The 26,815-nt window shown below is 40.5% G+C and overlaps 1 protein-coding gene across 4 annotated transcripts in view; it reads right to left on the bottom strand.

Annotated features, from left to right (window-relative positions):
• Positions 1-234: 234 nt before the first annotated feature.
• lamb3 (laminin subunit beta 3) overlaps positions 235-26,815 on the bottom strand; it is a 49,502-nt gene continuing 22,921 nt past the window's right edge. For all 4 annotated transcript variants that reach the window (XM_060845430.1, XM_060845431.1, XM_060845429.1 and 1 more), the window contains 12 exons: positions 25,502-25,698; positions 23,749-23,857; positions 20,663-21,032; positions 18,181-18,350; positions 14,551-14,759; positions 13,120-13,308; positions 12,681-12,825; positions 7,012-7,219; positions 6,494-6,635; positions 5,779-5,955; positions 1,789-1,939; positions 235-712 (listed from right to left, as the gene is read on the bottom strand). In XM_060845430.1, the coding sequence (XP_060701413.1) occupies positions 573-712; positions 1,789-1,939; positions 5,779-5,955; positions 6,494-6,635; positions 7,012-7,219; positions 12,681-12,825; positions 13,120-13,308; positions 14,551-14,759; positions 18,181-18,350; positions 20,663-21,032; positions 23,749-23,857; positions 25,502-25,698 (2,207 nt within the window). In that variant the 3' untranslated portion in view covers positions 235-572. The remainder of the gene's footprint in view (positions 713-1,788; positions 1,940-5,778; positions 5,956-6,493; positions 6,636-7,011; positions 7,220-12,680; positions 12,826-13,119; positions 13,309-14,550; positions 14,760-18,180; positions 18,351-20,662; positions 21,033-23,748; positions 23,858-25,501; positions 25,699-26,815) is intronic.

The raw sequence follows: 26,815 nt of genomic DNA, 5'->3' as shown, positions 1-26,815 counted from the left end.
AACCCCTTCAAGAGATGTTTAGAAGGTAACCAAGGCCTCAGCTTTTTGTTATTTTTAAAGGAAAGTGTAAGACATTGTGTTCCCAACTATTTTGTTGTTGCACACATCATTCAGAGGGTAGGAAAGTTCTGCCTTTTGTCATTAATCATGTATTTTCATTGATTAGTGCAAATAATTCCGATAGTCCCAAATTATAAACAGAAGACTTGCCATAAGTTAACATTTATTGAATTACAGCAACTCAATACAATCTTGTATTTTAGATGGTTTTTGAAATATTTAACATTGAAAATGAAGGCTCATTCTATAGCCTGGTAACCTAAGTTTGTATTCATTATTGTTGGGCTTGTTCTAATGAAAAGATGGAAAGTGCAAATGAAAATGATAATACTCATCATGGTATTTCTTAATTATGTTTGATGAGCTCGAAGTTGTTTCCAGGTCAGGTTGAAGCACTCATTCCTATTAAATATCATATTCAAGGCTCAACTGAATATAGTTTTAATACTCAAGCATAAAGATAAGCGTAAAGGAAATAACTTAGCTAAATCTCGCACAATGCTACTGAACAGTTATGGTGTGCACTGGTCATAATATTGAGCTCGGCTTTCAATGTATTTCTTGATTTTAGTCACTTGATCCTGATAATCTTCCAGTTGAGCAGATTTCATCTCCAGTTGCTTATTTCCTTCTGCAAGATTTTGCTCAATTGCTAAAATGAGAACAGATTCAGAATGTCAGGCTTACATTTTGAGTTCAGTCAATTATGTGATATATTATTGACTACATCTATTTAAACTCTTTCTTAGTACACATTCCCTTTAACTGAATGTCATGTAGTCATATTCCTTATCGTTGATTTACAAAGTTAATTTCTGATACATCATTTTAAGATATAATTATATTGATTGGAATTAAACCCTCTTTTTCAAGCACCTTTGCTTCTTTTCAAGTATTATTCCAAAGACAAAATCCATTGAACAAAGTTTATTCTTCATGATATATGTTTCACCTGGTTGGAGTCCGTCATCACTTCTTGAGACCCAATGGAATTAAGTGCTGGTCAGTGCAAGTGTCTGGTCAGTCCTGAGATTTAAAATCCTGGGTTGGGGTGGATGGGGTGACTATCCAGCCCTGAGTGTTTCTGGCCATTTAGAGTGACACTGCCATCAGTGTCACTGGGAACGGTGGCTTTAAGCCTGAGATTGCTGAGGGATGCAGGTCACAGATGAAAGAGGACATTTTGGAATTGCTGCAGCAAGAGGGAGTCAAGTATCAGGGGAAAGAGGTGGGGGCAAGGGATTGTTAGCCTGTACCAACAAGGTTTGATTATCAGTCTTCTCCAGTCCCCACTTGCCTCTAGTTGGACAGTGGACATGTGTTGCCCACCAGATGGCCACTTTTAGCAACTGGGTGGGAAGACTGTCCATGAGCCTCCTGCTGTGGATTGCAATCAAGTGGAGATGGTTGGATCACCAATGTGCACCTTCTTGCCTGTCTCTTCCCATCCACGGGACATACTTTTAAGTAAGAGGGGCATTAAATTCCAGCCATTGAGCAAGCACAAAAAAAAAGAATTTCACCATGATATTTTCAATAATGACATCGGAGTGAGGAATATTTGTGGACTGCCACTGCTATTTTTGATGTTGTCAATGAGTTATTTCTTTCTAAATTGGGACTGACAGTCAGCAAAATATTTGCCCATTATGCTATAATATTATTCAATGATCTCTTCACAAAATAGATTATCTCTGACTTCACAGCAAAGGAGTATCACCAACTTACCTCCAATTTCCTGCAACCTTTGTTGAACCTCCTTAAAATAATAATCGGCCTCAGATCTAATCCGATTTACTTGATCTATCAGGTCCTTTGGCAGTGATTGCGGAATGTTATTTTGTAATTTCTCATACAGGGAAACGAGTTGTTTGAAATCCTAAACAGGAACACAAAGCTCAATTTAACACATTCTCCAATAAGCTTGGATAAAATCTAAGACATGTGTCATAATAGTCAGTCTAAATGGGCAACATCTGATTTCCTGTCTACAGTAGTTTCTTAAAGGCTGAAACAAATCCTGAAGAAAAATAAGAAGCATCCATTCATTTAATGTTCATTCCTGTGGTTTTCCTGGAGTTCATCTTCAATTTTTTAATAACTGGGTTTCTGAATAGTGTCTGAAATTAAATGTACCTTTGAAACTGTTGGAAATTATATTCTGGTTGAGTCCATGGAGGCCGAATTTTAACACTTTGTAGCTGAAGATTTTTGAGTGAGTGAAAAGCTGCTTCATAAATCCTAACTTAGTATAATGCAGTCACATTTCTTGATGATACAAAGCCAGGTGGGAAAGCAAGCTGTGAAGAAACCATATAGAGGCTACAATGGAAGGTAGACGATTAAAGTGTATGAATGGAATGATAGAATGTAGTGTGGAGAAATGCCTGGCTATTAACTTTGGTAGGGAGCGCATGAAAGCAGACTATTTTTAGATGAGAGACTGGAAACTGTTGGCATTCATTGGGACCTGGGCATCATTGTACATGAATCACAAAGTTAATATGAATCTATAGGAAGCAATTTAGAAGCAAGGGTTATGTTAGTATTTATTACATTGACAGTGGAGAATAAAAGTTGCCTTACTACTCCTCCATAGGGCTTTGGTGAGACCACAACTGGGATTATAGACTGTTTTGATCTGTTCATCTGAGGAATGTTATGTTTGCTTGAGAGGGAGTATAACAAATATGTGTATGACTGCTCCCTGGAATGAGGGGATCATCCTATAGAGAGAAATTGAGTGAATTGGGCCTATATTACCTGGAACTGACAAAAATGAGATTTGATCTCACAAAACGTACATAAATACTGAGAGGGCTTCCCCTGTTTCCCTTCACTGGGAAGATCTAATGATAGTCACAGTCTCAAAATAAGAGGCCAGTCACTTAGGAGTGAGAAGAGAAGAAATTTGTCTACACAGAGGGTTGTGAATCTTCAGAATTCTATACCTGAGAGAGCTGTGGATGCTCAATGGAGTGTATTCAAAACAGAGAGTTGACAATACTAAGAAAATCAAGGGATAGAGGGATAATCGGATAAAACTAATTTTGGTGAATGATTAACAAGCAAAACCTGCTCAAAAGAAGAAATGGCCTGCTTTTGCATCTATTTCTTATGTTTTAGCCTGGTGTCATTGGAAACCTGCATTTGAATACTGCAAGAAGTGCAAGCACTTTCTTGTTGTTTGTTAAGACTTTTTTAATAAAGGAAATCTCAGCTACATCACATCAGAGGCAGGTACAGAAAGAACTGCAAGCAGCACATGATTCACTTGTTCAGGTTACATAAAACAAAATTCATTCTGGTAAGAAATATAAACTCTCTGACATTCTTATTGAACTATGGAACTAAGCCACAATGAGGGTGTTTGGAGAAAGTGAGGACTGCAGATGCTAGAGATTGGAGTTAAAAGTTGTAGAGCTGGAAAGCACAGCAGGTCAGGTGGCATCCCAGGAGCAGGAGAGTAACGTTTCAGGCATAAGCCCTTCATCAGGAATATGGGCAGGGAAGGGGGTGAGAGATAAATAGGAGGGTGGGAATGGGGTAAGGGGAAAAGGTAGCTGGGAATGTGATAGGTAGGTGCAGGTGAGGGGTGATTGTGATAGGTTGGTGGGGAGGGTGCGGGTAGGTGAGATGGAAGGTGGACAAGTAGGATAGGTCAAGGGGGTGGTGCCAAGTCGAAGGGTTGGATCTGGGATTAGGTGGGGGGGAGGGGAGATGAGGAACCTAGTGAAGTCGATATTGGTACCATGTGGTTGAAGATTCCCAAGGTGGAAGATGAGACGTTCTTCCTTCAGTCATCAGGTGACTTGAATTTGGTGGTGAAGGTAGCCCAGGTCTTCCATGTCCTTGGTGGAGTGGGATGGGGAGTTGATGTGTTCGGCCATTGGGCAATGGGGTTGTTTAGTACATGTGTCCTGGAGACGTTCCTTGAAATGCTCTGTAAGCTGACACCCTGTCTCCCCAGTGTAGAGGAGGCAATGGACACAGTTTGGGATGTGCAGGAAAATCTCTGCCAGATGTGAAAAGATCCTTTGAGGCCTGGGACGGAGGTGAGGAGGTGGGGGGGGGGGGGGGGGGGGCGTGGGGGAGTGTGGGTGTAGGTTTTACACCTCTTGCAGCAGCAAGGGAAAGTGCCGGGAATGGAGGGTGGGTTGGTGGGGGGCATGGACCTAATGAGGGAGTCATGGAGAGAATGGTCTCTACGGAATGCAGATAGGGGTGGGGAAGAAAATACATCTCTGGTAGTGGGAATGGCAGAGGATAGTGAGCTGCATCCGGAGATTCGTGGGGTGGAAGGGGAGGACCGGGGGTTCTGTTCTATCCTTGTGCAGTTGGAGAGATGGGGTTCAAGGGTGGTGGTGTGGAATTGGAGGAGATGCGCTGGAGGACATTGTTGATCACGTAGGAGGGGAAATTACGATCTTTGAAATAGGAAGCATTTGAGATGTTCTAGAGTGGAATTGCTCCTCCTGGCAGCAAATATGGCAGAGGCAGAGGAATTGCAAGTTTGGGATAGTGTTTTTACAGGATATGGGGGAGAAGGTGTAGTCCAGGTAGCTATGGGAGTTGGTGGGTTTGAAATAAATGTCTGTGTTGAGTCAGTTGGCAGAGATGGAGATGGAGAGGCTCAGGAAGGGGAGGGAGGTGTCCAAGATGGTCCGGGTGAACCTAAGGTCGGGGTGGAAGGCTTAGTAAAGTTGGTGAACTGTTCAACCCCTTCATGGGAGCATAAGGTCGTGCCGGTATAGTCATCAATGTCATGGAGGAAAAGGTGGGGAATGGTCACAGTGTAACTGTGGAAGATGAACTGTCCACGAATCCTACAAAGAGGCAGACATAGCTGGGGACATGCGGGTGCACATAGCTACCCCTTTGGTCTGAAGGAAGTGGGAGGAATCAAAGGAGAAGCTGTTGAGGGTGAGGACCAGGTTCGTCAAATCCAATGAGCGTGTCAGTCGAGCGGTACTGGGGGTGTCAGCAGGACAGGAAGAAACAGAAGCCTTGGAGGCCTTCACCATGATGCATGGATGTGTATAGGGACTGAATGTCTGTGGTTAAGATGACCACTTCAACTCCCCCTCCCACTCCACCAAGGACATGCAAGCCCTGAGCCCCCTCCATCTCCAAATCCAAGCCACCCAATGACTGGAGGAAGAATGCCTCATCTTCTGCTTTGGGACCCTGCAACCACATGGCATCAACATCAACCTTACTAGTTTTGAAATTTCCCCTCCCTCCAACTCATCACAGATCTAACCCTCCAACTCGGCACCTCCCTCTTGACCTGTTCATCTTCCTTCTCACCCTTCTGTTCCACCCTCCCCACCAACCTATCGCAGTCACCCCAATCCTTCATCTACCTATCGCCTTCCCCTTCCCTCTAACCCTCGCATTTATCTTTAGCCCCCCTTTCCCCTTCCATCTTCCCCCCCCCCCCATCCCCTACAACCTGCATTCCTGACTCTCCCTCTCCTTGGATGCTGCCTGACCTGCTGTGCTTTTCCAGTGCCACATTTTTCAATGAAAAGACATTTTACCAGTTTGCAATCAGTATTACAATGCACTCCTGGAACAGGACTAGTAGCATAATTGAGCAGTGAGAAGTTTCTAGTAACTTACATATGTAGATATAAATACATATTTAATGAAGGGTGAAACAAAATAAATGTTGATTAATGTGTATTTGTTCTATTGAATTTTATAATTACTTACCTGCTCAGCTTTGTCTCCCATGTTTCGTGAATTGAGAGCTCTGCTTTCTAAATCTGTGGCCTTCTGCCTGTTAAGATCGTTTTGGTTCTGTAAGTTGTTAATCTTCTCAGTGAGGTCCCTGAGGTGATCTGTTATATCCTGCAAATCTGTTTCTGTGTGGGTGAGCTGGTCCTCAATCTAAAAAATAGACATGATAAGGGCATATTATTATTGAAACTTTAGAAATGTTGCATCAATTGTATTTTTTTTAAGAATTTAGAATTGTTCTTTACTGTAAGCAAAATTATTTCTTAGATATACCATTTTCACAGGTTACTTAGAAGTGTTCCATGTGTCTGTGTATAGCTAAATGAATAAAAATATTGAATTCTTTATTTTTGAATGATAATATGTATTTGAATAAAATATGATAATATGTACTCCTGTGCAATTGGTCAGTAATGTAAATGACAGAAAACTTAGTTTGTCATCAGAATGTTATGACATTAACATCCCTAAGTCAAATGCTAACCAAATCCACCTGCGACAGTTCACTCAGCCACATTGGGATGGTAAAAGGGCAGGGTCTTTCTTCACTGGAGCAAAAGAATGAAGGGGGGCAAAAAAAAACACTGGAAAAAGTAAACTATTTCTGTTTCAGGGGAGAATGCAAAACAATTACTATAATATTCGTTAGAGATGAAGGAAGTCAAAAATTAGAAGGTGATTCACTTACCTTTGTAGTTTTTGCCTGGGCTGTGTCAATAGCCTCTGTGGCATCTTCAATAATGTCATTCACATCCTGCAGAGCCTTATTGGCATCAGCCAGAACATCCTGTACTTCATTGATATTATCCTTCACCCTGCTAGCTCGCTGTCTGGATTACAAGGGCAAAGAAAGAAGAATGAGGACATCTTCATTTGAATGCATCTTTAATTGTACTTAAAGGGCTATTAAATAACTAAACTTTAAAGTTCAGAAAGTGAATCAATCCCTTTCAGTGTCAGTGCTTAACTTTCTGCATCCTTTTGCATCTACCTTATTTTAATTGATTTGTTAGCTAGGACTCCAATAATTGAGTGCAACTTTGAAGCTTGCTGGTGTACAAACATATTCAGTAATTTGAGTAAATGTTGATCCAAAAAATTGAAATGGGAACGTAGCAACGGGTTCTTGATTACAACAGTAAAGCATCATTGGATTGCTTCTCTCTTTCGAGGATGACAATATCTATAATGACATTGACTTAGTACCTGGCTTTGTTTGCATTTTCAAGAAGCATCTTAGCCTTGGCAACATCATCCTGTGTGTTCGCTAATATTTCGCTTACATCAGGAATCCTGGAGGCAATGTTACGTAAACTGGTGATCTTATCTCCGATTGTAACAGCATCAGTGGGAAGTTTGAGGGAGAGAACGTGTTCACTAATTCTCTGAATTTCATCTGGATCTGCCTGGGCTGCTGTAAAAGTCAAATGATGTATAAGTAGATAGTTATTACAGCATTATTAAAGTCATAATGAGCAATCTTTAACCATCATTAAAGTTTCATGATTTGAAATCAGCCATCTTTAGGCATTGTCAAAGATATAACTTGCTTAACACTTGTTTATGATTAATTCTTTCACAACCTTAAACCACACTGAGCAAAGTAAATCTGAAATGCATCAAATGTAAATCAGCTGCTAAACACTATTGGCCACATAATGATCTCAAAATGGTGACTGGTGACTTTGTATTAGAGACCTCATCCAATATATTAACAGTTTAGAACATAGAACAGTACAGCACAGGAACAGGCCCTTCGGCCCACCATGTCTATGCCGACCATAATGCCATTTTAATCTAATCTCATCTGCCCGCTCATGGTTCATATAGCTCTATTCTTGTCTGTTCCTGTATCTTTTATGATCATATCTGCTTCTACCAGCTCCCTTGGCAACGCATTCCAAGCACCTACTACCCTCTACGTAAAAGGCTTGTCACACATCTTCTTCAACATTCTCCCTCTCATCTTCAAACTAAGTATTTGACATTCCATCGAATAGAAGAATCCCCACAGTGTTAAATCAGGCCCTTCAGCCCAACAAGTCCACACTGATCCTTCAAAGAGTATCCCACCCAGAGCTATTCCCCTATTACTCTACATTTACCCCTGACTAATGCACCTAACCTATACATCCCTGTACACTATGGGCAATCTAGCATGGCTAATCCACCTAACCTGCAAATCTTTGGACTGTGGGAGGAAACTGGAGCACCCAGAGGAAACCCACACAGACACAGGGAGAATGTGCAAACTCCACACAGACAATTGCCAAAGCTGGAATTGAACTTGGGTCCTTGGTGCTTTGAGGCAGCGGTGCTAACCACTGTGGCACCCATAAAACTCAGAGCACCCCAGATGGGACTTGAACCCACGATCTCTGGCTTAGGAGGCCAATGCTTTGTCCATTTGGCTATGATAGGCCTCTTTCCCATGAATTCCACCCTGGGAAAGAGACTCCAACTATCCACCCTATCCATTCCTCTCATAATTTTATTACTTCTAATCAGATTGCTCCTCAGCATCCAATGATCTCGCAAAAAAAAACAAGTCTGTCCAACCTCTCCTTTTCGCTAATACACTCCAATCCAGGAAACTTGCTGGTAAATCTCTTCTGTACCTTCTCCAAAACCTCTACATCCTTCCTATAGTGTGGCGACCAGAACTGTGCATAGTACTTCCAATGTGGCCTAACCAAAGTCTTAAACAATTTCAACAACGACTTACTAACTTTAATACTCAATGTCCTGACTGATGAAGGCAAGCATGCTGTTTACCTTCTTCACCACTGTATCCATTTATGTTGCCATTGTTCAGGGATTTATGGACTGGACTCCAAGATCTTTCTGGATCTCAGTGCTCCTGAGGATCCATCCATTTACAGTATACTTTCTTCCTGCATTTATCCTCTGAAAATGCATCACTTTGCACTTGTCCAGATTAAATTCCATCTGCCATTTCTTTGCCCAACTATCCAACTGATCTATATTCTATTGCATTCTTTAATATCCTTCTTCACTATCCACAACTCCACCATTTTTGTGTCATCTACAAACATACTGATCAGATCACTGAAATTTTCATCCAATTCATTTATATATATTACAAACAACAGAGGTCCCAACATTGATCCTTGCAGAGCACAGCTGGTCACAGACTTTCAGTCAGAGAAACACCCCTTCACAACTATCTCCTGTCTTTTATGGCCAAGCCAATTTGGTATCCAACTTGCCAACTCATTGTGGATTCCACGTGACTTGATCTTGTCAAATACTTTAGTAAATTCCTGTAGAGAACATCCACTACCTTTCCCTCATCAATTATCTTCAAATTTGTGAGACAAGATCTCCCCTGCATAAAGTCACGCTGACTACCCAGAATAAGTTCATTCTTCTCCAAAAATAAGTAAATCCTGTCCATAAGAATCTTCTCCATTAGATTTTCCCACCACTGATGTAAGGCTCACTGCCCTACAATATTCTAGCATATCCCAGTAGCTCTTCTTAAACAAAAGGAACAACATTGGCTGTTTTCCACTCTCTGGGACTTCACCTGTGGCTAAAGAGGATAGAAAGATCTCAGCAATCTCCTTCCATTGCTTCGTTAATATCCTGGGATAGATACCATCAGGCCCCAAGGATTTATTTACCTCAATGTTTTTCAAGATCCAACAACTCCTCTTCATTAATATCAACATGCCTTAGTACCAACAACCTTTCTCGAAACTTACCATGTCTTTCTCCTTGGTGAATACCAAAGTGAAGTACTCATTAAGGACCTCACACCCACTTCTTCTAGCTCCACAATAAATTCCTTCTTTTGTCCTTGAGTGAATTTTTAAGTTTGCAGAAGGCACAAAGATAGGTAAAGGGACAGGTAGCATTGAGGAACTGGGGAGGCTGCACAAGGATTTGGACAGGTTAGCAAAGTGGGCAAAGAAGTGGCAGATAGAGTACAACGTGGGAAAGTGAAGTCATGTAATTTGGTAGGAAGAATAAAAGCATAGAATATTTTCTAAATTGGGAGAAGGTTTAGAAGTCTGAAATACAAAGAGACTTGAGAGTTCTAATTCAGGATTCTCTCAAAGTAAACTTGCAGGTTAAGTCAATAGTTAGGAAGGCAAATGCAATGACGGCACTTATTTTGAAAGGACTTGAATATAAAAGCAGGAATGTACTTCTGAGGTTTTATAAGGGTCTGGTCACACCATATTTTGAGTATTGTGCACAGTTTTTGGCCCCATATCTTAGGAAGGATATAATGGCCTTGGAATGAAAAGCTTTACATATGAGGAATGTTTGAGGACTCTGGGTCTATACTCGATGGAGTTTAGAAGGATGAGGGAAGATATAATTGAAACTTATAGAATAATGAATGGCCTGGACAGATTGGATATCAGGAAGATGTTTCCATTGGTAAGAGAGACTACGACCCGAGGGCACAGCCTTAGAGTAAAGGGAAGACCTTTTAGAACAGAGGTAGAGAGAAACTTCTTCAGCCAGAGAGTTGTGAATCTATGGAATTCACTGCCACAGAAGGCTGTCGAGGCCAGGTCATTGAGTGTATTTAATACAGAAATAGATAGGTTCTTGATTATCAAGGGGTAGGAGAATGGGGTTGAGAAACTTATCAGCTATGATTGAATGGCAGAGCAGACTCAATGGGCTGAATGGCCTAATTTATGCTCCTGTCTTATGATCTTATTCTTTCCCTAGTTATCCTCTTGCTCCTAATATATGTATAAAATGCCTTGGGATTCTCCTTAATCCTACTTGCCAAGGACATTGCACAGCACTTTCTAGCCTTCTTTTTAAAGTTCTTTTCAGCTTCTTTAATAATAGATTAGTAATTGATTTAATTGCTGCTTTAATATAATGAACAGATGAATTCACTTTATGTTCATCTAATATTATCAACAAAAATAATTTATGGGATTATGTAAATTCTCAAATCCATATTGCCACTCATATAGAAAGAATAAGGAAATGAAGAACATTCAGCGCTCAAAATATATCAGGACAGTGGCCAACTCACCCAAGTTGCCCTGAAGAATCAATCATGGGGTTGGCAACTGGAGAAAAGTCATCCCATACTCATGAGAAACAGAAACTGCAAGGAGCCGTTTGTCCAATCACACGTTCCCTTTCTCCCACTCACAAAGGCAGAATGTGTGATTGGAGGAACAGCATAGGTAGGAGAGAGGGAACCTGTGACTGGGTGAGCTGGATGTGTTGCTAGGCCCAATATCTAGCAAACTTTCAGGAGGTTGGAGTAATGGATATTCAGAGAGCTGATTACCCATTGAGGCATAGCCTGACTGTCAGCCAGGCCACAGGCAAGGCCCAAGTGTTGGCTAGATGGGTGGTAGATGGAAGGGGTAGGAAATAGTAAGAGACAGAGTGTGAGATTCAAAGACAACAGAAGCTGCTACTTTCATCCACCCTGCACTTATTATTTAATAGTTTCCCTTTTAAACTCTCTATAAGTGTAATTCCTTATCCAACTTCAGGAAACCGACACATGTGCTTGAATTATTGTACAGAAATGTTTGATGTACTTGCAAGGTATCTTGTTGAATTTTTAATTATAGAAGTTACTGTGTACCCTGAGTGTCCTGGTTGGGGGAATTGTCGGGGGGGGGGGGGAAGCTGATGGAGGTAAGGAAAAGCAGGGCCCTGGGTGTTGTACTGAAGAGGGCTAATTACAATTGGCAGCAACATTGCTCTTGATAATAGGATCTCCATAATGTTTTCAAAAATAAGTGAGTACTACTATAGCATGCCATTGATATTCACCCAGTTAAGGAACCAAGTCTTCCATGCCTCTTGTGTTTTAAAGAATGCTGTGTCCAAATTTAACTTAAGTAAACAATAATTAAAATATGTTCCAGTAGATGACTCTACAACATTAGACAAGGTCATTGATAGTCATAATTTAAAGCCACAACATGATGGTAAACAACTGCTCAAGGGCCCAAACTAAAGTTTATCAAAAGCTTTTAAAGTGTTCATTATTGAACCATCAAAGGAACTGGCTGATCAAATGCTCAATAGCATCAAGTGTTTGCACAAAAATATTGCTGGCTCTAAAGTAAGGATCTTATGATTATTGGTGATGTTTCTTCATCCTGGAACAAGAAGCAAATATTGTGTATGGCAGGGGTAAAAAGGGCTGATTACAATTTGTGTACAATCCCATTTTGGAAACAGAATTCAGGAGATTTATTTGTAATAAATTAACTAGAAAACGTACTTCAAGATACCAAGTTAAAATGTTGAATAATTTGTATGCAATCAATTGATGGTACTTGTTGTATCTCATCATTATAATTAAAAGTCTAGACAAAACATAAATGCAGACCACATTGTTACTACATGACTGCTTCATCCAATTTGGAGTCTATGAAAGTGAGAAGTAAGGCACTGAAAATGAAAAGGTAACTGTCTCACAAAGAATTCGAGAGAGAGAAAAACAGACCCCCAGTGATACTTAAATAGGAAAGAACAGTTTTGCTGATCTTCAATTTTCAATATGAAACACTTACATCATTGTAGCACCAATGTAATTGAATTATCGAATGCACTGGTTGTACTGTTTATTTACTCTTCCTGTATTGCAGCTTTTACAAATCATGAAAGTTTATTAATGCAATGCAGTTCAGTTAGACCTTTTAGACAGGTCATTCTATTAGTTTTAATATATTCTACTTCTTGCTTTGTGACAGTACAATCAGTTCATGGAAGTAGGAAAGGGCATAGAGTGCAGTGAATGAGATTGTAGCCCAACTTTGCATATGCACTGTTTGTTACCTTTAAACAGAAAGCTACTGTGTTTTTTCACCTGAGATAATTAAGAGTTTAGAATGCTGATTACATACATGTCAGGAAATCTTTAATTGTGTTGATGAGGGTCTTGATGTCTGCAATGTTGTTGTTCAACTGATCTTTGGCTGAGACAATTTGACTTGTCAAACGCAGAGTGTGGTTTTTCATTTGTTGTGCTTTTTGGTCGGTATTTTCAAGCTGGAAATAAACAACAGGGTTAAATTATATCCACATTTTCCACTAACGATGCTTTCACAATTTGGTATCAGTGTCATGACCTTGCCAATTGAAAATAACCATGCAATAATCAGAGTATTAAATATTTATAGTTGTTTTAAAATTCAGTTGTTGATTAAAGTAGCAAAAATTGCAATTCCACCAGAAATAACTTTTAAGGAAAACAACTGTATGTTGCTTCTGAAAGATACATGAAGGAAATATTATATAACAGAATATTTCATATGTTCTGAATATTGTAGAAAATATTGATACCCGTTTGGTGAGTTGTGTTATTCTGTTGGAAATATCGGGTAGGGAGGTACTTCCTCTCTCAGCATCTTCAATAGCTTTCTCAGCCAGATGATGCATTCCCTGGCAGTTGATACCTTCACACGTTGCAGGACAAAGGTCACCATGGCACTTTTCTGGTGTGCAAGGCTCCTCCCTATATCCACCACAGACCTGAAGAAGCATCATCATAGTTCATAGATCATAAAACTAGTAATAAATCTTCAACAACAACAAAACATTCACAACAAGATTATTTAAAATAGGCTTTGCAATGTTCTAAAAGGAAAATCTTTCAGATTTTCACAGCTCCTGGTGCATAAGTCTGTAGGCTGGTTGCAATATTTGAGTTGTTACAAGTTATGAAGAACCTAAGTTTGTACCTCCATGAGATTCATTAACTAGAAGCAAAATTCAGCAAAGTGCTCATACTCCGATTTAATGCTCTGCACGAATAAACTTTCTGCCAATAATTTCTGAATTACATACTAATTGAACTGGATGCAGTTGCACTCATGTTTCCAGGGCTAAATAATGAAGTCATGTTTACATTACTCCATCCAAACTAAGGACTGGTTCTTCATGTGGATGAAACTCAGGAGGTTGGACTCTTTGAAAATTCTAGAATGATATAATACTTTTACTGTGTTTTGGATGTAGGTTTGCTCACTGAACTGCAAGATTCATATCCAGACATTTCGTTACCTTACTAGGTAACATCTTCAGTGGGCTTCATGCAAAGCAATGATGAAAATTCCTGCTTTCTATTTATATGTTTGGACTTCTTTGGGTCAGTGATGTTATTTCCTGTGGTGAAGTCACTTCCTGTTCCTTTTGTTCCTGGGTGGTAGATGGGGTCTAACTCGATGTGTTTGTTGATAGAGTTTTGGTTGGAATGCCATGCTTCTAGGAATTCTCGTGCGTGTCTTTGTCTGGCTTGTCCTAGAATGGATGTATTGTCCCAGTCGAACTGTGTATCACTGTGCTATTGGAAATTGGAGCTCTTGGGAAGAATTAGACATTCAGTTTCAAATTTAACAAATGTAATCAAGGTTGAAAGTAACAAATCACAAACAGAATGCTTTAGTGGTGTCGCTCTTAAGTTCAGATGTAAAATGATGTGTAAGTGAACCACATAACAGGAGAAATATATTGAAAGATGTTGTGTTGTGTCTGTTATGACAGTTGACTGAGAAAATAAATGGTCATAAGCCCTGTGCACTGTGAATGCAATTACGTTGTCTAAATTTTCAACTTTTTCCTGGACAAATATAAATATGTCAATTCAATTGCTTTTTGAAATATTCATATACCTGTATGGAACAGATAATGCCACTATTATGGCTGCAAATTCTACCTGCTACCAAATGCTCTTTGTGCTAATTAACATATTCTACTATTAAAATGCCCACTTACTTTGTTGATGAGAGGATTTATATTGGGAGATTTCAGACCATCTTTCAGCTTCTCCAGCTTATTCCTATTGTCTGTGTTTAAATGTTTAGTCAGCTGGTTTGCAGTTAACCGTGCTTCTCTAGATTTAAGAATGGTAGGTTCCACGTGAACAACCCTGTCTTTTGCTTTTCCAGACCGTAGATATGATGAAAGAATGTTGTTGAAAGTACCTGGTGGAAATATAAATCATCAGTATCATTAATATAGATATTCTGTGTTCAGGCATCACTGTTCAGAAGAAAGGTGGATTATTTCTTGGAAAAGGTTGCAGGGCCCCTTGCTGAAATATTTGTATCATCGATAGTCACAGATGAGGTGCCGAAAGACTGGCTAGCATGGTGCTACTATTTAAGAAAGGTGGTAAGGACAAGCCAGGGAACTGTAAACCAGTGAGCCTGCCATCAGTGGTGGGCAAGTTGTTGGAGGGAATCCTGAGGGACAGGATGTATATGTATTTGGAAAGGTAAGAACTAATTAGGGATAGTCAACATGGCTTTGTGAGTGGGAAATCATATCTCACAAATGATTGAGTTTTTTGAAGAAGTAACAAAGAGGACTGATGAGGGCAGAGTGGTAGACATGATCTAAATGGACTTCAGGAAGGCATTCAACAAGATTCCCCATGGGATACTGGTTAACAAGGTTAGATCTCATGAAATATAGGGAGAACTAGCCATTTGGATACAGAACTGGCTCAAAGGTAGAAGACAGAGGGTGGTGGTGGACGGTTGTTTTTCAGGGATCGGTGCTGGGTCTACTACTTTTCGTCATTTATATCAATGATTTGGATGTGAGCTTAAGAGGCATAGTTAGTAAGTTTGCAGATGACACCAAAATTGGAGGTGCCATGAACAGCAAAGAAAGTTACCTCAGATTACAATGGGATCTTGACCAGATGGGCCAAGAGGCTGAGGAGTGGCAGATGGAGTTCAATTTAGGTAAATGCGAGGTGCTGCATTTTGGGAAAGCAAATCTTAGCAGGACTTATACACTTAATGGTAAGGTCCTAGGGAGTGTTGCTGAACAAAGAGACTTTGGAGTGCAGGTTCATAGCTCCTTGAATGTGGAGTCGCAGATAGATAGGACAGTGAAGAAGGTGTTTGCTATGCTTTCCTTTATTGGTCAGAGTATTGAGTACAGGAGTTGGGAGGTCACGTTGTCACTGTACAGGACTTTGTTTAAACCACTTTTGGGATATTGCGTGCAATTCTAGTCCTTCCTATCAGAAGGATATTGTGAAACCTGAAAGGATTCAGTTCAGATTTACAAGGATGTTGCCAGGGTTGGAGGATTTGAGCTATTGGGAGAGGTTGAGTAGGCTAGGGCTGTTTTCCCTGAAGTATCAGAGACTGAGGGGTGATTTTATAGAGGTTTATAACATCATGAGGGGCATGGATAGGTAAACAGACAAGGTCTTTTCCCTGGGGTGTGCAAGTCCAGAACTAGCGGGCCCAAGGTCTTTTCCCTGGGGTGTGCAAGTCCAGAAGTAGACGGCATAGGTTTAGGGTGAGAGGGGAAAGATACAAAAGAGACCTGTGGGGCAACTTATTCACACAGAGTGAGATGTGTGCGTGGAATGGGCTGCCAGAGGAAGTGATGGAGGCTAGGACAATTGAAACATTTAAAAGGCATCTGGATGGGTATATGAATAGGAAGGGTTTAAAGGGATATAGGCCGGGTGCTGGCAGGTGGGACTGGATTGGGTTGGGATACCTGGTCAACGTGGACAGGTGGACCGAAGGGTCTGTTTCCGTGCTGTACATCTCGATGACTCTATGAATCAAATTCCCTCATTTGTGAGTTTTTCTCATAGTCTTAAGCTCCTATCCACACCACCCTGTGGGGATTCTGGTTAACTACCATATTCCCAGGAATCTGCCAATACTGCACCATTCTACACTCAGAACTATGGTGCAGAGAGATCCTGATGCAGGGATATTGCTTCAATTCTCCCTCATCTCACTGAAAGGTGCCTCCTGATGCACTGACTGAGACTGAAAGCACCTATTGTTAGGCTGAGACATGTTTCTAACCCTTTGGTGCATTATACAAACACAGCAATATCCAGACTCACAAGACTAAATAACTGCAAACAATATTCCTTTCCAAGCATCTGTTCTGTCTTTCTTGTCTCGCAGATGCCATTTGTTCTTTGATACCTGGCATGTGGCCTCTTGTCAAGGTGAGTTTTAATATGACCATTTATGCTTTATTCTAATCTGGGCTACACCAATAAAAAGGATAGCCCAATCCTGTCATCCATCTTCATACATCTTCTCAAGAAGTCATTGCATCCTGAGCATCCTGCTGCAGAATACCTGACTGGTTTGATATTACTATTTTGGGTGCCCATTAGGTTCAGAAATTAATAACCCTAGATAAATATACAAATGGGCATATAGATGTTATATAGTAGGGTAGTATTGGGTGACACTTGGTTGAGGTTTAAAGGGTTGAAACAAAATACATTAAACATAAGCATTAAACAGAACAGTGCATAGAAGAGACAGGAGCCATTTTGCTATAAAAAGGGACATAATCATGGAAATGCATGTAAAAGTAGACACTTTTTAATATCATAGAGAAACAATTACAAATGGGAACAGTTTGCATTTTTAATTGATATGATCACTAGAAATGGGCACAACAGGAGGTTAACTAGACTTGGAATAGAAAGCAATTATCCTAACTCGAAATGGGTTCAACCCTTGAATGACATATAAATGTTGTAACTGTCTGATAAAGATTATGGTCATGTAATCATATAGTATCCTGCAAAGTAGTTAAGTACGGAAAGAAAGTTTTGTTCAATGAACAGCCTCTCTCAAGCTATATCCCTGTGTGCATATGATCAAATAAAGCCTTTTCCTTGTTTGGACTCTAAATTGTCACTGTGTCGAATCTTACTTTCAGCAATATTTCTTAGCCAACAATAAAGATGATCTAACTCAACCCAAACTGAGATTAAGCTAAAACTTTCTGGATTCCTATGTTCTCATCCATTCTTTTAATCTCACCCTTTGCTTCCTATTCAAAAGACCCTCTGATCTTTCACCTCACTTCCACCAAACTACCTACCCCCCAAACAAGCACCCGTCCCCTCCACCACCATCCCTAGTGCCCCAAACGCCGACTCCCACTCCAATTCTGAAAGATCTGGCCTCAGCTAAGAGCTCAGCTCTGTATCCTTATGCACTTACTTCGATGAATTTTGAATTGAGCACCATATTCAGCTGCTTTTCCATCATCATTACCTCTATGCCCATTTTGTGACTGGGCATCCTCCATTAGCAGAGATTAACTTTTTACTTAGCTCCTGTTTTCTCTCTTTATCTGGACCCTGCCTCGATCTTTTAATTGAGAACTGCCAACGTGACATTGGCCATCTCATGTTCACTGCTCCCTTATAAATTGTAACCCTTTACTATGTACCATCCTGGTCTATTCCACACTCTGATCTTCACTATCAAAGGATACCACTGTCATTGAATGATACTTTAGGTTAAAACATATCTGCTCTTAGATTATGAATGATGAAAAGCTGGACATTTACAAAAATAGAACAACAGCATAGCTTCCAGAACTTAATACCTTGAGTGCCTTGTGAGCCTTCACTGATGAAAATGTCAATTTTTTCTTGTGTGCTCTGTACTTGACTGTTGATGTTTTTTACATTATTGTTTAAGACGTCCATTTCAGTACGTAGACGATAACTTTGATCCACAATATTGGTGTCAGAATTTATCTGGTCAGCTTCCGTCCTGTTTCCAAATAGAAAAAACAGGCTGAGGAATATGGTTCTGACTTAATACAGCATCATCAGACAGGGGAGTAGCGATACATGGACCCTACTGAACCTTGACATGTATTATCATGGAGTTCCCACATCTGTATTTTTTGCTCCAATCTCACTTGTGATAAAGCTATAGTGAAAGATTGAACATCTTGACATAAATTAAACTGGGATTATTATACAACGAAGCTTGGTGTTGTTGCATTCTCATGCTCCAGACAGAGGTGTTTTTTTTTAAAATTCAGGTTTTAAGTTCAGTGATTCAGTCTGGATTCTGATGCTTGGTTGAGCTCTAAATCCTTCAGTTGTGCTTAAACCAGATTATTATCAGAAAAGTGGAACTGCATGCCTGGGCTATCTGAAGAACAACTTCAAACCCCAGTGAAGTTATTGCATATACTCAGATCTTTAGAGGAGATTTGTTTTCACCCAAAGGGTGGTGGGCATCTGGAACTCACAGCCTGTAAGGTTGGCAGAGGCAGACACCCCCAAATTTAAGAAGTATTTAGATGCACAGTTATAATGTCAAGATACACAGGCTATGGGGCAAATGCTGGAAAATAGGGTTGGAAAAGTTAGGTGGTTGTTTTTGACCAGCATCGACAGGATGGGTGAAAGGCCCTTTTTCTATATTGTCGATCTCTCTGACTACTTTTGCCACAGGAAAAGCTTGTAACATGACACTCTGGGGATAAATAGGTCCAGAATAGATTTATTATTTCTGTATGTCTTGCCATGCCTCAATCTGTTAATGTATTTATGTATGATAAATTGTATAATTTGAAACTGTAATCACTGTTATGATTGCTTTGATCCCAGCTGATGGTACTATTGGACAAGTCAGATCCCAGAGTGAAATCTGGTTTTATGGATTATAGATTTATTCTTTTGCTTTGTTAGTTAATGTAATAGTTAGTCACTGAGACATATTTTTTTTTAGATTAGACTTACAGTGTGGAAACAGGCCCTTCGGCCCAACAAGTCCACACCGACCCGCCGAAGCGCAACCCACCCATACCCCTACATTTACCCCTTACCTAACACTATGGGCAATTTAGCATGGCCAATTCACCTGACCCGCACATCTTTGTGACTGTGGGAGGAAACCGGAGCACCCGGAGGAAACCCACGCAGACACGGGGAGAACGTGCAAACTCCACACAGTCAGTCGCCTGAGTCGGGAATTGAACCCGGGTCTACAGGCGCTGTGAGGCAGCAGTGCTAACCACTATGCCACCGTGCCGCTCACGTGTGAATACAGATTTTCATTAACAGCAGAAGTTTATTACACAAAAGAGCAGCACAATGGCACGGTGATTAGAACTGTTATCTCACAGTGCCAGGAATCTGGGTTCAATTAGGGTGACTGTCTGTCTGTATGAAGTTTGCATGTTCTCTCTGTGTCTGCATGGGCTTCCTCTGAGTCCATTGGTTTCCTCCCACAATTCAAAGATGTACAGGTTATGTGGATTGGCCATGCTAAATTACCCTATAATGTCCAGATGGGTTAGCCATGGGAAATACAGGGATAGGGTCAGGTGGATGAGTCTGGGTGGGATGCTTTTCAGAGGGTCAGTGTAGACTTGTTGGGCTGAATGGCCTGCTTTCACACTGTAGGGATTCTGTGAAGAAATAAAAGGATCAAACCTAACTATCTAAATAGAGAAGACAATCAGCAAGATATAAAATATACATCAAAGCAACATGTTGACGAGCTTCCCAACACATACTCAAGTCCAGAGAAAACCCCCATCTCAACTATTTAACTATGTAGCTTCTTTGCAATGAATTTTGGACACAGTTGAATGATTACCAAATCTGCTGATGCAAACTTTTTCACAAATCTGAGAGACCAGTCGTAACCAGACAGTTTGAGTGGTTTCACTTAAAAGGTCTGCAGATTTCACACTAAATTTTCCTAGCAGTCAGGCCTTGATTCAAAGCCTTAACAGAAAAACTGAATTTCTGATATTGTAGCACTTCCTCAGCACTGCACTCAAGTGTCAGCCTCGGTCATGTGCTCAAGTCTTAGTAGTGAATGTTTGAACTCATAACCTGCTAATTCAGGCACTGATGAACATAATGATAAATAACCTGCTTCTGCCAGGATGAGGCATAAACATAATAAAAGGAGTAGGGCAACAAGGTGAAAATTAAGATCCTGCATAGGAAGTAAGACTTAGATTTTATACTATGTTATAATTTGAAGTGTAACCGTTGCTGTGATTGTTAAGATTGACAATATGCGATGACAATGAAATGAGATTCAATGCACCCTACCTCAGCCGATTGTAGTTGTTGTACACATCTGTGATCGTGTTGTCTGTCACAGCTGGATTGTTAATGATTGCTTGAACTTGCTGCAGTTTGTTAGTGAGGCCACCTATCTCAGAATCATATTCATTTCCCCCTTGAGCCGGCAGCTTTGTGTTTACCAGGGCTTTGTGTCGAATGTTCAATGTGCTTATTTGATTATCCACAATCTGGAAACATGGGTGACATTGGTTGCACTTTGGAAAGTCAGAGCAATATCCACGAAGCTGCTTGCACTCATTACAGAGAACCCCTGTAACACCTGGAAGACACAGGCATTGTCCTGTCCTCTTGTCACATCCGCCAGTCACGGTACCTCTTTCATCACAATTGCACCCTGTCAGGACAGTAAGTTTCAAAGAGAATTGAATTAGTGCATCCAGCTATCATCACGTGGCACCAATGTTAATAACATAATTGTAACATAATCAAGACCAGAACAAGGTTTGACTTAATTTCATACAAGGGAAAACTTGTAGATGCTGATAGTTCCACCTTAATTTCTGCCTTTTTTAGGAGGTCCGAGTTGGGAAATGGTTTAGTAATATCAAGAAATTTATCAGAAGGTATATTTCTGTTCGCACCCTTGCATGTTGTTATGCCTGCCTATATATGGAGGGTGATTTGTTAATGTTGAGTTTACTCCATGTAATGTTGCTAAAGAGACAGCAGGGGAGTTAAAAATTAAAGGGCTGGGTGAAAAAGAGAACATTAGGTGGTGTGGTGAGAAAGCAGGAGGTTGGCATGAGGCTGCATGGTTTTTCTTGAGAAAAAATCCTGCAAACATTTGATGGATTAGACATTTCAAATTGGGTTTTTGTAATAAATTGTAATGAGCAAAATATCAGCACAGAATAAGGAGAGTGACATAATTTTACTAATAATCCTATTAATTGTAGAATCCATGTCTTAACTGTTGCTCTCAATCAAACCATTACATGGAGCTCCTCTCTAGTTAAAGACAAAGCATCAGAGAAAGATTTCCAACATTGTAGGAGCACAAACAGCTTCCTTTAAATTGTGTTTGAATCTGACTAGACCAGTTTCTCTATTGTAGGCACATAACCTCAGAAATGAGAGAGAGAGATTCAGTTATTAGAAAAAAAACGGGAATAAAATAAAAAGTTAAAATGATTTTTCTGAGATACTGGGATGAATTTTCACAATGCATCCTGTGATCAATTACAATTGTGAAGACTTAGAATAGTGAACTGGAGGAGAGACTAGGACAAGGTGAGGGAGAAGTTTGAAAGGGTTGATGATTAGAAAATGTAAACCTGAATTTTCAGATATTACCTAGAAGTTATTTTCTTAGCTGCATCCAATCCTGGGAAGGGTACATTAACGTTTCTAGAGTGTGGGAGTGAGGAGTGTGGTGTATATGTGTATACCTGTGGCAGAAACTTTCCACTGCCCGAGCAGAGTAATCTGCCTATGTTTGCCTGTTCTGTCTCTCTTCCCAGACAGATGGATCCTGTTTCACTTTATCAGTCCCACCTCTTTCTATATTTGTTTTGATAATGATTGACTGTGTATCTTTCTTTTCATTGTCTCATACTAACATCATATCAGCCATTTTACCATCACCCAGTTCCCTTTAAAGTGTCTAAAAGTTGGCTCCACACATACATCCTGCTCTGTTTATACATGTCTATGTTCTCCCCCTCCTTTCTAAATCCTTTTCACCATTAATTCTTTTTTCTATTCTATTGAAGTGTTACACTTGAAATATTAAGATAACAGATTGCTCCAGTGATGCTGCATGTTTCCACCATCTTCTGTCTTTGTTTTGGAGATTACTGGTAGAACCATGTTGTGGTGTCATGGGTCTTGCCCATCAACTGAGGAACTGGCAAGAGATCACAATGCCTCTTTTCAGGAAGGCCTGTTGAAGTACAAGCCAACCAGGTGGGGGTATGGCCAGCAAGGAGCAAGGCCACAGCTTAGTCATTTGGTTGAGTTTGGTCTGCAAGAGATTCATGACGAGGGAGACAGCAGGGTAGATGGGTCAGAAACAAGGGCAGGAAGTTGGTTGTCATCAGGAAGCCCCTTTCCTCATCTCTAGTACCTAAGAAGGTGCTGATTGCCTTTGACTGAGGCCCCATCTCACTTAGAGGTGAGAAGTGACCTGCACAGGGTGGCAGGCCCACCCACAGCTGAGGTAATCTCCCACTGGCAGTGAGGTGAGGTCCTTAAGTGGTAATTAACTGGTCACTCAAGGGCCCAATTGGACAGGAAAGTCAACCACGGATCTTCCTGCCTGGAATTGAATTCTGGTGGAGGTAGGAAGGCAGCAGGGTTCAGTAAGACACTCTACTGCCTAACATCTTCTTAGGGAAAAGATTCTAGAATAGATTTCAAAATATTCAAACACTTTCTTCTCTTCCCAGCCTCCAACCCTCATCATCAGTGAGAGCAGAGAATCCCACTCAATGTGACATATTTTATTGTGAATAAACCAGTTAGAATCATAAAGTAAGAATACAGTTACTGATCCAGAACAGAGCATAGCAAGTCCCGTCACTGATATTGAATACTTAGCTGACAATTTACTGTGTGAAAGCAGTGCTCTGCGCGTTTCTTTTAATTTACTTCTGATCAGATGACCTTTTGTCATTACACCATAGGTAATTGTAAAATGTGCTGTGCTATGTTTTCAAGAGAAGAATAATTTTGAGCTAACATCTTACTCCTTACAATGTGGTGTAGTACAAGAAAGCAAAGTCAATCCCGCTGTAGCTTCACAGAGATTTCTTCTCCGTTTTGATTTTAGTCACTTCTGTTGTCAAAGACATTTCTTGCTTATGCTTCAGTTTCTAAAGTCTGTGCCAAAAGTTAGGAAATGGAGCTGCCTTGTGACACTTGCTTCAATTCACGCATAACCCTACTTCCTTTCACAGGAGCCTGATGTACAACTTCCCTTTATGCTGCAAAAATAACCACCTGGCCATTGAAAAAACTAAGCCACGGTTTCCGAAAATTTAACCGAAAGGTCCCAAAATGGATCAAACAAGGTAAAGATATGTGTTTTTGGCAAGGCTTCAGACACTTACGTACGCATTGTGTACCCCAACTGTAATAGTTATCTGGACATTCTTCCAAATTTGCTCTTGCACATGTTCTTCCACTATTTGCTGTCTTACATGGACACTGGCCTGTAACCTGGACAAAACAATACAGTAACGCATCAGTAATTTGTTGCACCATGGCTGTTGAAGAGCTGCAAAACATGCACCTTTTTAGTATTTCAGTGAGGCATATTGTAAGCAATGTGTGTATGGTGGCATTGTAACTGAACATATCAGCAAGATTTTTTAAAAATCATTCAAGATATAGACACCATTTTCAATCCCAAGAACAAACTATAGATTTTAACCTGCACTGTTAGGATGCAAGCGCATAGACGTATCCAAGAATGACAGGTTATGTTAAGTGAGGTTCCTGTCAAGACTCTGCGATGTTTTACTATGTTAAAGCTGATATATAAATACAAGTTGTTTCCAATCTCTAACCGAGTCACACATGCAAATTATATCACATCTTAAACATGCTGTAAAAACTAGGTAAAAACAATGACTGCAGATGCTGGAAACCAGATTCTGGATCAGTGGTGCTGGAAGAGCACAGCAGTTCAGGCAACATCCGAGGAGCAGCAAAATCGATATTTCGGGCAAAAGTCCTTCATCAGGAATAAAGGCAGAGAGCCTGAAGCATGGAGAGATAAACTAGAGGAGGGTGGGGGTGGGGAGAAAGTAGCATGGAGTACAATAGGTGAGTGGGGGAGGGGATGAAGGTGATAGGTCGGGGAGGAGGGTGGAGTGGATAGGTGGAAAAGAAGATAGGCAGGTAGGACAAGTCATGGGAGGAAGCAAATGTGGCTGTGGTGGTGAGTTTGTTTCAGGACATAGTTGAAGAGCTTCAGGGCAGAGGAAATGACCTGGGAGTTGCAGTGGGAGAGGGACTCCCTGCGATTCTTGTAGAGAGAGGAGGAAAACTTCTTCAAGGCAAGCATCCTTACAAGAGGATTCGCAGTAGGGTTAAAATCAACAAGGTAAAAACAATGACTGCAGATGCTGGAAACCAGATTTTGGATTAGTGGTGCTGGAAGAGCACAGCAGTTCAGGCAATATCCGAGGAACAGCAAGATCGGCGTGGAGAGCCTGAAGCATGGAGAGATAAGCTAGAGAAGGGTGGGGGTGGGGAGAAAGTAGCATCGAGTACAATGGATGAGTGGGGGAGGGGATGAAGGTGATAGGTCAGGGAGGATGGTGGAGTGGATAGGTGGAAGAAGAAGATAGGCAGGTAGGCATGGAGTACAATAAGTGAGTGGGGGAGGGGGCATGGAGTACAATAGGTGGTGGATACCCAAGTAGGAACCATACATTTACTGAATCATGTCAAAACACATTCCATGGAAATATATTGGTATAAAATTATATTTCTTAACTTTACATTGAAGGTAGAATATGACCATTCTGACAGTACTTCAATATCCAATGTGTCATGAACCCTGAGTTTAAGGCCATGTCTTTCTTTTTTCTGTCTGAATGTATAGCATCAGCAAAATTTGCAAGCCCTCGCAATGAGAAAACATTAAAAAATCATCTCTGCTGGTTCACTTCTGATTTTTTTTCCCACACTTTTAGATATTGGCTTGGCAGCACAAACAGAACCACTTGAATGAATAAAAAAAAATCACTAAAGTAATTAACAACAAGAATGAGTCAATTGATATTCAGCTTAAGCCCTTCTTTATTTCATATTCGTAGCAGCATTTTTAGTGGTGTGCTGGAAGTTATACAGTACCTTGTCACAGCGCTGGCTGTAAGAGTTTCTGGAATCACACTGACATGGCTCACAGCCAATTCCTCTTCGCAAGTTCCAGAAGCCTTCAGCACACCGGTCGCAGTTTGGACCCACCACATTTGGTAGACAATTACACTGGCCTGTGGTGGGATTACAGCTGCTGTCAGGTTGCAATCCCAGTCCATTGCATGTGCATTCTGAAAAATGAAGGAAATCCTTGAAGCATTCATGTTAGAATATCCTTTTTTTTAAACTAACTTATGGGACAGGTCTTTCTCTTTGTTCTTGGATGAGAAATACAGATTGCGTAAATGGAGGAAACATGAAAGTCAGTCAGTGAGAAATAGTCTGACACATATATTTTAGACTCATTAAATGGGGATATACCTCCGTGTTTGGGAATTAAACAAGTTTTGCCTGTTGTTGCTCAGTGTTTGTCTCAATCAATAGCACAATTGCCAAGACATAAAGTACATTTGTCTCCACTCTTCCTCACTAAGACAGAGTCAGCCATGGCTTAGGGACATGAGATTGTCAAGACAGGCATGATACTTGGTCATGATAAGAACATCTATGTAGAATCTTTTAAAGTGGAGAGGTTCTTGTGCTGCACCTACTACAGGGTTTTGGCTAATCAGGAAATTCTCCTGCTCTTCCCATTTGACTTTGACTAAACAGAAGGATTTACACATTGATGCCTGGCTACATCTAACACCTCCCATAACCATCCAGCCCTGAAGTGGAATTTAAACCTTGAGGTTTCTACAAGACTTCCTGGTTCATTGGTAGCTCTCTTGCTTCATGTAGGAAGAGTGCGGATTCGAGTCTCTGTCTGAAAACCTAGCATATAATCCAGGCTGCTTTCAGTGAACTACAACATCAGTGAAGACTTCAATGCAAGGCCCCAGTTTCTGAAGAATGGCATGCAAATGGTCATAGAATAACCACAGTAGAGTCTTGAAGAAAAATGAAGCTCTTCATAAAACATTATCCCTCAATCATCAAATCTGAAACAGGCTGGGTCTGTTCATTTCTGACAGTGGGACTTAAATTGACCGTTCTGCACAATACCACTGTGATAATATTTACATTGTATTGCTGTAAGTGTTTTTCAATAACTAAAGGTTACAAAACTTCCAAAATAAATGCAAGGTTTTTTTTTCTGCTTACAGTACAAGCTTTATATTTGAGTTTAGCATTCCAATGATGTCTGTGAGTTCTGAACTTATTTTATTGTGGTGAGTTTCTTGCTTTTAAGCTGGAAAGTCTGGCTTTTGACTTGTTTTTAGTTTTTCCTAAAATGTAACCATGATA

Source organism: Hemiscyllium ocellatum, chromosome 26, assembly GCF_020745735.1.
Source record: "Hemiscyllium ocellatum isolate sHemOce1 chromosome 26, sHemOce1.pat.X.cur, whole genome shotgun sequence".
Classification (NCBI taxonomy): domain Eukaryota; kingdom Metazoa; phylum Chordata; class Chondrichthyes; order Orectolobiformes; family Hemiscylliidae; genus Hemiscyllium; species Hemiscyllium ocellatum.
This window is presented reverse-complemented; position numbering and strand designations above follow the sequence as displayed.